General features: G+C 35.1%; 1 protein-coding gene across 3 annotated transcripts in view; it reads left to right on the top strand.

Moving 5' to 3' along the window:
* The window catches only part of LOC106878725 (potassium channel subfamily T member 2), a 747,999-nt gene that overhangs the window by 403,801 nt on the left and 334,122 nt on the right, over nt 1-10,076 (top strand). The window contains exon 1 of one of the 3 annotated variants that reach the window (XM_052970049.1): nt 3,169-6,135. The exons of the other annotated variants lie outside the window; for them this stretch is intronic. Coding sequence (XP_052826009.1) covers nt 6,038-6,135 — 98 coding nt within the window. The 5' untranslated portion in view covers nt 3,169-6,037. Of the gene's footprint in view, nt 1-3,168; nt 6,136-10,076 lie in introns of those variants that run through there. 3 annotated transcript variants of the gene reach the window in all.

Consider the following 10,076-nt stretch of genomic DNA (forward strand, 5'->3'; position numbering starts at 1 on the left):
TGAAGGTGTGTGCAGTTGGATGTGAGCACGTATGTCTGCCCTTTAATGGTTTTGTTACATAAGCACAAAAGAACTTTCTTTTAGAGGAGTGTAAATGAGAAGTTATAACGTTCGTTCTTTTCCTTAAAAAAAAAAAAAACCAAAAAAAAACATTAGCTATGGAAATGAATCGCCGCGATTATAATCAGAGATCAAGAAGTTATTTGTAGCCTGTCCTCTGTATCATGTAATAGACAGGATATATTTCTCTGCTATGCATGCATCATATATGATAGGTTTTCTCAATTTTTTTTTTTTTTTTTTTAAATTCCAGAATAACTTAGGACTTATAAAAAGAAAGCTTTATATTACTCAGAACGTATGAAATAGGGGCTAACTGAAAGTCTGAAAACAAACATTGACGTCTAGGACAAACGTAGAAAAATGTTTTGGACAGGCAAAGGGTTATGTTACAACTTCTGCGCTAGTTTTATGGTATGATCACTGCAACTTTTTGAGAAGCTATAAAAATTAAAATTTGTTTAAAGAAAGAAAACACTTAGGAAATAGGCGGTGGAAGAATTAATATAATGGCTGTGTGGTAAGAAGTTTGCTTCTTAACTACATTGTCTAACACTATTTAACCTCAGGTCGACCAGTGGATTTTGGTAGGCAGAAAGTGAAAGAAGCTCGTTGTATACATATATATATCTGTTTGCCTTCGTGCATGTGTTTGTCCTCCTCCCCCACTACTCGACAATCTTTATTTCCTGTTTAAGTCCTCGTAAATTAGTGATTCAGCAAGAGATCGTTCGAATAAATACAAGGCTTTAAAAAAATAAGTAGTGGAGTCATTTCGTTAGATTAAAATTCTTGTAGGCGATGCCCCATCAAGGACACAGTCTAATGAATGAAAAAGGTAAAAGATGGACATAATTCTCATATTTATGAAGATGGGGGAAAAGGATTGATTACCTGTTGTTTGTGGTTGTCGAACACCGGGTCAGCTCTGATTAAATATTCATATGCTCAAGAGCATTCATACCTGTTTTGTTTTCAATCACTACTTTATTCAATTTGTTATTTTAGAAAAACGCTAAGTGTAATTTTGAGGGAGATTTTGGGGATCTAATATCTCGGAGACATAAATGCTATATTTATAAATTTTCACTCTTTCTCTGCATCTAAATCATGTTCGAGATTATTTTGCCTTAAAATAAGAATCATCAATAAATTAATTGTGCTCAGACCTTGATTTTTAGCCTTATCACATAGGAGTAACTCATCAGTGACCATAGCAACTCAAGTTTGATCCTCAGATTGGACATTGTATGGTAGTGAAAATCACGAATGCTGTAAGACGTCATATTTTCCATTCTTCTAAAATTCTGTTTCAAAGAAAAATTACGAGAATGAAAAAGAAAAATTATATTACGTCGGTGTTTTTTTTTGTTTTTTTTCCTAGTCTCATTGCCGCTATAAACCTAATCAAAGTATTCTCTATTTTGCATCATTAAAAGGAACAGTTTTGTGGATTGAAAGAAAAGCAAAATATAACCAGTTTACCAAATTAGAAACGGTAACACTTAATTTCGCAATTTATTCAAAACCCAATTTTAATCATTCAGAGATGCGATTCCCCTGCGGCCACACAACTGCTTTTAAAAATTTCAGTAATTTCATTACCTGTCAGAGATACTCCAATACCATAAAGAACAGCATGTTTATTAGGTGTTTCGGATTGCGCTTCTGTGCGATCCGATGACCCCGAACCATTATCCTGTCTAGTTAGAGAGAGAGAGAGAGAGAGAGAGAGAGAGAGAGAGAGAGAGAGAGAGAGAGAGAGAGAGAGAGAGAGAGAGAGAGAGAGAGAGAATCAACTTTATAAACAACTGTTTTACAATATTTCGATTAAGTGTTCAATTAGTTGAGATGGTCGCCACCACATTCTGAATTATGGCAGAAAAAAACCCTGTTTTATTTTATTATTTTCAGCTATAAATAGGGAAGGTTTGGAAGTTTTGCTGTTGCTATTGTGGTCTAGCTTCGAGTTAGCCCTACTCATGCAGACCTATGGTCAAAAGTGTTTCATCCATGCCTAAAACGTCTGTTGTATCAGGCATAGTGTACCTAAAACTATCCAATGTAGCCATCATACTTTAAGATAGCAGGGTGTTTGAAATGGATTTGCCCGCCACTTCTAGCAGATCGATCACAGTTATTTTGCTTGCTCTCTTAACAAGATGTAGTTGATCGGAGTGTCAGAAATGAATTATATTAAGTCTTTGGCGATTTGCCAGTGATAGTAACTGGTTAAGTACCCTGTTAAGACCGACTTTACTTATTTTACCAAATTTGAGGTCACCTCTACATAGTCGCTTGACCTGCAAGTAGTAGCAGCGCCAAATCTCCCTCGTCACACACTACTGTCTTAAATAAAGGAAGAGTCACGTTAGACAATGAAGTCCTACAGAATCTCAAACAGACAGGAATGCCTTTTGTCATGTTTGTTCAAAATTAACCTGGAGTTAAGTATTAACAGTAATTCTTTCTCATTTTGGCACAAGGCCAGCAATGTTGAGCGGAGTTGGAGGAAGACGATTATATCGACCCTAGTGCTCAACTGGTATTAATTTTATCACCCCCGATGAAGGATGAAAGACAAAGTCGAACTCAGCAGATTTTGAATTCAAAACGTAAAAAAACGAAAGAAATGCCCCTAAGCAATTTCTCCGGCGTGATAACGATTCTACCATCTTGCCGCCTCATCAATTAACAGTAGTATAATATGTTCGTATGAAACAATTGTTTTCTGTCCTCAAAAAAAATAAAAAGTTCATTTATTTTCTACCTAACACAATTCATTGTGTCAGCGCAACAGAAAAGTTCTTTATAAATAACCATTCCTTATCGCCGCCTGCTCCACTCTCCCATCATATACTTCTAGTAGCATCCTATAGGAGCAAAGTAATAATGAATAGAAAGTACAGGCACAAGTTTTTACATAATCTTTTTTTTTTTTTTTTTTTACCTTTTACTTGTTTCAGCAATTGGATTGCGGACATTTTAGGGCACTTTACTGAAGAGTTTTAGTTGAACGAATCTTCCCCATTACTTATTTTTTAAAGCCTGGTACTTATTCTATTGTTTTTTTGTTTTTTTTTTTGCCGAACTAAGCTACAGGGATGTAAACGAACTAATACCGATTGTCAAGTGGTGGTGAACAAACACAAAGGCGCGCACACACTTAACGTTGTATGTTTGTGTGTGTGTATACACACACACACACACACATATACATATATATAGGGTTAGGGTTACCTGGATATGCATCTATATATATATACATGTAGATGTAGGTATGTACATATATGTATGTATACATGCATATGTTTATATATCATTTGTATTATATATATATATATATACACACACACAGGATGAACTTCTTCCAGTTTCCGTCTTCTCTACAATATCCACTCCCAAGGCTTTGGTCGGCCCGAAGCCATATAATAAAAGACATTTGCTCAAGATGTCGCGCAGTGGTACTGAACCCAGAACCATGTGGTTAGGAATCTAACTTCTTACCACAAAGCTGCGCTTCTTGAATAATATTTCCAACGTGCGTACGTGCGTGTAAAACTGTCTTACATGAAAGTTATTTAATATCTCACTGGAATGAAGAGATAGAAATGAAAGATCTCTCTCTCTCTCTCTCTTTATATATATATATATAGATATATATATAATGAGCATGCTAGAAAAAGTTGCTGAATGCACAGGTAATTTGACTTGCTGATACTTCATAAAAATAACAAATGTTAAGTGTATGTCCGTACTAAACGGCAGCTGAATGGTTATCATTCATGTATTGTATTGTGACTAGAATAAACCCTAAATGTTCATTCAATCGAGTTCAGCACTCCTCTACCATGGCAATCACCTCTGTACAGTTTATATCATCATCAGCATCATCATTCGTTTTAATTCTGATCTGTTTCATTGCCAGATATAATAAATGGGAAGAGTTGGGAATTTTGTTTCTTTATTTGTTAGTGTATTGAATAGACATGACAGCACGAAGGGTGATTGATTAGCAGAATCGGTAGGAGCCTCCACCTGGTTGTACATCATGCTAGAAATAGCAAGCAAATCTCTGTCAAACCATACCTTAATCATCGTAACAGAATTGAAATTCTGATGGGACAGTTATGGCGGGAATGCGGTTGAGCGACTTGCTAGAAATAGCAGTTAAATCACCATCAAACCACACTTTACCATCTTAGGAAAACGAAAGATGCATTAAACGATGTGGTCCTTGATATAAAAAGGAGGGGGGATCATAATGGCCGGAACGGTGGGAGTCTCTACGTGGTTGCACGACTTGCTAGAAATAGAAATAGAAACAAGATCAGTTTCAAACCACACACTTTCATTATCTTAACAAAATGAAGGATACATTAGACATTGTGGTCCTTGACATACAAGAAAGAGGGACAGTCATGGTTGGAACGCGGTTGTGTGACCTGCTAGGTGTAGCTGCTAGATCTCTCTCAAACCACACGCACCTTTACTATCTTAACGAAATGAAGGATACTTTAGACGATGTGGTCCTTAATATACAAAAATGCAGGATAGTTATGGCTTAAACAGTAGGGGCGTTTCGGCGGATGCGCGACCTGCAAGATATAGCAGTTAGATCTAGCTCAAACCACGCACCTTTGCCAGTGTAACGAAATGAAAAATACTGTGGACGATGTGGTTCTTCATATATTAAAAAGCGGGATGGGCATGACTGGAGTACTAGGAACCTCTACGCGGTTGCTGACCTGCTAGATATAGCAGCTAGATCTCCCTCAAGCTATACACACACACACACACCTTTACTGTCATACCGAAATGAAGGATACCTCGGACGATGTGTCCTTGATCTGCAAAAAACAAAAAACAAAAAAAAAAACGAAAAAACCCGAAGAAACATGGATTGTCATAGCTGGAACGCCTTCCATCATAGGTCTGCTTAGACTTACAGCTAAGTAATATAACAACAGCGACAGCAACTACACGAGTTGTATGTAAGAGTGTGATATAAGTCAACTTTGAACGACGTGGTCCTTGATATACAAAACGATAGGGTTGTCATGGTTGGAACTCCTTCGATCATACGTCTACTCAGACCTTATGACTTTATAGCTAAGTAATAATAATAATAATAACAACAACAACCACAATAACGGAATACAAGTTGTATGTAAGTGTGTTTGTGATATAAGGCTTCCATAGTTTATGTCAATTATAAGCAACGGTAGTTATGTAAAGCCAAAAACTCTATATTGCTGTCATGCTACAGCTGCTACACGCGTGGCAGTGAAGACGAGGCTACTATTTGTCGGGCGAGAAAGTCGTCTGCAGTCGGCTTTTCAGAAATTGACATTACCGCATTAGATATATCACACAAATAGCACAACAACCAACCCAGTGGTTTTTACGATTAATATAGATATCAACATCTCTTTTGTTGCTGTTATTATTCCTGTATTTTTTTTCTTCCCCACTCTTGCTTAATTATTTCATATTTCAAACTAAGATTCTAAAATTGCATTATAAACTACTTTCATTGATTGAAACAAATATATATGTTTTTTTCTTCTTCAGTGGATGAGAAGAGAAGTATATTAAATAATTTGCAAATCGCTTTTATTAAGGATTAAAAAAAAAAAAAAGAATCCCCTAACCCCAGAAGGAGAGGTATGTCAGTGATGAAGATGATGACCAAAACAAACGTGTACTGCGTTTATAATTATGGTTTCACTTGATAAAGAAAGGTTGTATTTCCAAATAAGTCAAGGAAAGAATAACCAAAATCAAATAAGGTTCTTTAACTTAATTTATTTCTATTTTTATATATTTTTTCTCCCCGCGATCTTCCTATATTCATAAGTTATTGTCATCTTTTAAGAATAATTACAAAAATATATATATATATCAAAATATCAAACCCAATCAAGGTAGAAAAACACAAAAAAAGGCCGTTGTTTAGAAAACACTAGAAACCAGAATGGTATCTCAGGCGGATTTTCAAGTACCACCTCTTCCTCCTCGATATCGCTTCAGGGATTTAATTTGGGGTGAATCTGGACATCAGGACGAAACCAGGTAAATTCATTAATAATGTTGAAAAGTATTTCGTTGAATATTTCCTTTCTTTTCTCTTTTACTCATTCTTTGATTATATTTCCTACTTTCGATTTCTTTTTTTTGTTTTTACCTTTTATTTTTCAATCGTCTTTCTCCACTTCCATTACCAATTATTCTTTTTTCTTTTACATATCAGCTTTTCTCAGTTTCCTTATATTCCCTATAAATCTCATTTCTGAAAAAAGCCTTGTCTGACTGTGTTTAATACTCTTCATTTAATTTATAAGTTTTACTTTTTTTTTTCATTGACTTTTTTTTACCGTCTTTGATCATTCTCGCCCGCTGTCAATATACTCGTGCCAATTCGCGTGTTTATACACACATACACACATATGTATATAGATGTGTGTGTATGCATGTGTGCAGTTGTGTATATGTGTGCATATGCGTGTCTAGATCGCAACGTGACACGTTGTAACAATAGTTGTCACGCGTGGCTATTCAAAATATTTCAATGTGTCGATATGAACGGTAAATTCACAATATGTTCTACATGTCAACGTGTATACGTTCTATTTTACTGTTTTTATATGCAATTATAAATGTTGTTGCTATAAATAAGACTGAAGTATAAACGAAAATTGTTACATCAAATACAGATATACACGCATATTAAAATAATAATCATGCATATATAAACAATACAATGCATTTAATGTGCGTGTGTGAGTGTGCACGCGCGTGCACATGCAAAACATTGCTTTGACGTACAATTTCCATGCTTGCATGGGTCAGACGGAATTCATTGAGACAGACTTTCTACAGCTGGATGCCCCTCCTGTCACCAACATTCACCAGTTTTCTAAGTAAGGGAATATGCTTTTCACAGAAAACTGGAAACGAAAAACATAATTTGTATGACGATGATGTTTGTTTTACAAACATCACGTGATGTCATACACACAGGAGTACACACAAACGAATATACATATGCACACACGCACATACTCACACATATATAGTATATATATATATATATATATATATATATATATATATACACACACACACACACACACACACACACACACACACACACACACACACGACTGTTTTCTTTCAATTCCCATTTACTAAATCCAGTCACAAGACTTAAGTTGGCTCAAGGCTGTTGTAAAAAAAACTCTTGCCCTAACTGCAGCCCAGTGGAACTGAACCCAAAACCACATGGTTGGAAAGCTAACTTCTCAACTACATAGCACATGTGCATGATCCCTAACATAGTGGTTCGGCAAAAGAGACTGATAGAATAAGTAGCAGGCTTACAAAGAAAAAGTCAAGGGGTTGATTTTTTTCAACTAAAAGACGGTGCTTCAGCATGGCCACAGTCAAAATGACTGAAACAAAGGGAGTAAAGAAAAAGAGTATATGTATATATATATATATATATATATATATATACATACTGTATATACATATATATACTATATATAAATACTGTATATACATACATTATATATATATATATATATATATATATATATATATATATATACATATACATATATATATATATATACATATATATATATATATACATATATATATATATATATATATATATATATATATATATATATACATATACATATATATATATATATACATATATATATACATATACATATATATATACATATACATATATATATACATATACATATATATATATATATACATATATATATATATATACATATATATATATATATATGTATATATATATATATATATATATTTATCTTTAAACAGCCAAATCAAAAGATATCCAGTAAAGACCCTGAAGAAACTGCACCAGTTTTATAGTAGGGTTGCAATTGCAACAGTTACTAATTGGTGCAATTGAAACATGTGTTGGTCTATGTAAGATGGTATATAAATTTAAGTAAAGGTAATGCTATGCAACTTTGTAGTAATCCTTATTATTAATATTGTTAATATTTATAGTCCAGGAAACCTATATGGTTAAGGAAATATATATATATATATATGCGCTATATGTTTATACGTGCACGTGCATGCAAATATACAAATATAGACTGAGTATGTGTGTAAATGTATCTTATTTGTATTTGTGCATGCATGTGTGTGTGTGTGTGTGTATATATATATACACACACACTTACATACAAATCTGTATGCATTATATATATGTGTGTGTGTATATATATATATACATACATATACATACAGGGGTTGAACAAAATAATGGAAACATAAAAATTTCAAACAAATTTATTTTAACATGGGGTAGGACTGCCTCTGGCAGTAATTACAGCTTGAATTCTATGCGGTATGGACTCGTACAAAGTTTTAATTGTTTCCAAAGGAACTTTTGTCCATTCTTCAGCTAAAACAGTCTCCAGTTCTTGCAGTGATGATGGTGGAGGATATCGACTCCTAACTTGTTTTTCTAAAATGCACCATAAATGCTCAATAATATTGAGATCTGGGGGCTGTGGTGACCAGATAAGATGTTCAACTTCATTAGAATGTTCCTCATGCCATTCAGTAACATCTTTAGCTGTGTGAATTGCTGCATTATCATCCCGAAAGATTGTGTTTCACTCTGGAAACAGTTCTACAACCATAGGATGAATTTGATCAGATAAAATGTTTAAATAGTCTTGACTATTAATTCTGCCATGAAGGGAAACCATTGGGTCGGCAGATTTCCAAGATATAGCCCCCTACCAGACCATCACAGTTCCTCCTCCATGTTTAACAGTTGGAAGAAGGCAGTCTGGGTCAAATGCTTCTTTTGGCCGTCACCACATGTATACTCGGCCTGTGGTCGGAAATAAGATAACAAGTGACTCGTCCAAGAAAATAACATTCTTCCACTGCTCTAGGGACCAATTCTGTGGGTTTTTACTCCACTCTAAATGCTTTGCAATATTTGTTTTTGAAAGCAGTAGTTTTCTGATTGCAGCCCTTCCGTGAAATCCAGCTTTGTGCAGCTCCTGGTGAACAGTTTTTGTGGAAACTGGCTCCTCGAGGTGGTCATTAAGCTCTGCAGTAATTTTGGGAGCTGTACTTTTGTGATCCTTTCTAACAATTTATGTAAGAGCCTGACGGTTCCTATCTGAAAGTTTTGGTTTTCTTCTGGAGTTTTGTTTTGACGAGGTGGTTTTCCCTTTCTCAAAGGCTGTCATTTCTTTCAAGACAGTACTTCTTGATACACCAAACATTTCAGCTATTTTCATTATGCTAGTGCCTGCCATATGAGCACCAACAATTTGACCACTTTGAAAGTCCAATAGATCTGTCATTTTAATGAATTTTAATTACCTTTTTCTGATAGTATCTCAAAAGAAACAGCAATTTTAGCAAAACATATTAAGCAACATTAATAATAAATCAAAAAACATAAAAATAAACAAGCTTTTGACGGTTTTATAGATATTTCAAAATTATGATGCTAGGTATTTTCATTATTTTGTCCAACCCCTGTATGTATATATATGTATATACATATGCTTATAACATATATAAATATGTATACATTATATATATATCATCATCATCATCATCATCGTTTAACGTCCTCTTTCCATACTAGCATGGGTTGGACGATTTGACTGAGGACTGGTGAAACCAGATGGCAACACCAGGCTCCAATCTAATTTGGCAGAGTTTCTACAGCTGGATGCCCTTCCTAACGCCAACCACTCAGAGAGTGTAGTGGGTGCTTTTACGTGTCACCCGCACGAAAACGGCCACGCTCGAAATGGTGTCTTTTATGTGCCACCCGCACTAGAGCCAGTCCAGGGGCACTGGCAACAATCTCGCTTGAAAACCCTACAAGGCCAGTCAGGCGGTACTGGCAACGGTCACGCTCAGGATGGTACATCTTATGTGCCACCCGCACAAGAGCCAGTCCAGGGGCCCTGGCAACG

This window comes from Octopus bimaculoides, chromosome 1 (genome assembly GCF_001194135.2).
Source record: "Octopus bimaculoides isolate UCB-OBI-ISO-001 chromosome 1, ASM119413v2, whole genome shotgun sequence".
Lineage (NCBI taxonomy): Eukaryota > Metazoa > Mollusca > Cephalopoda > Octopoda > Octopodidae > Octopus > Octopus bimaculoides.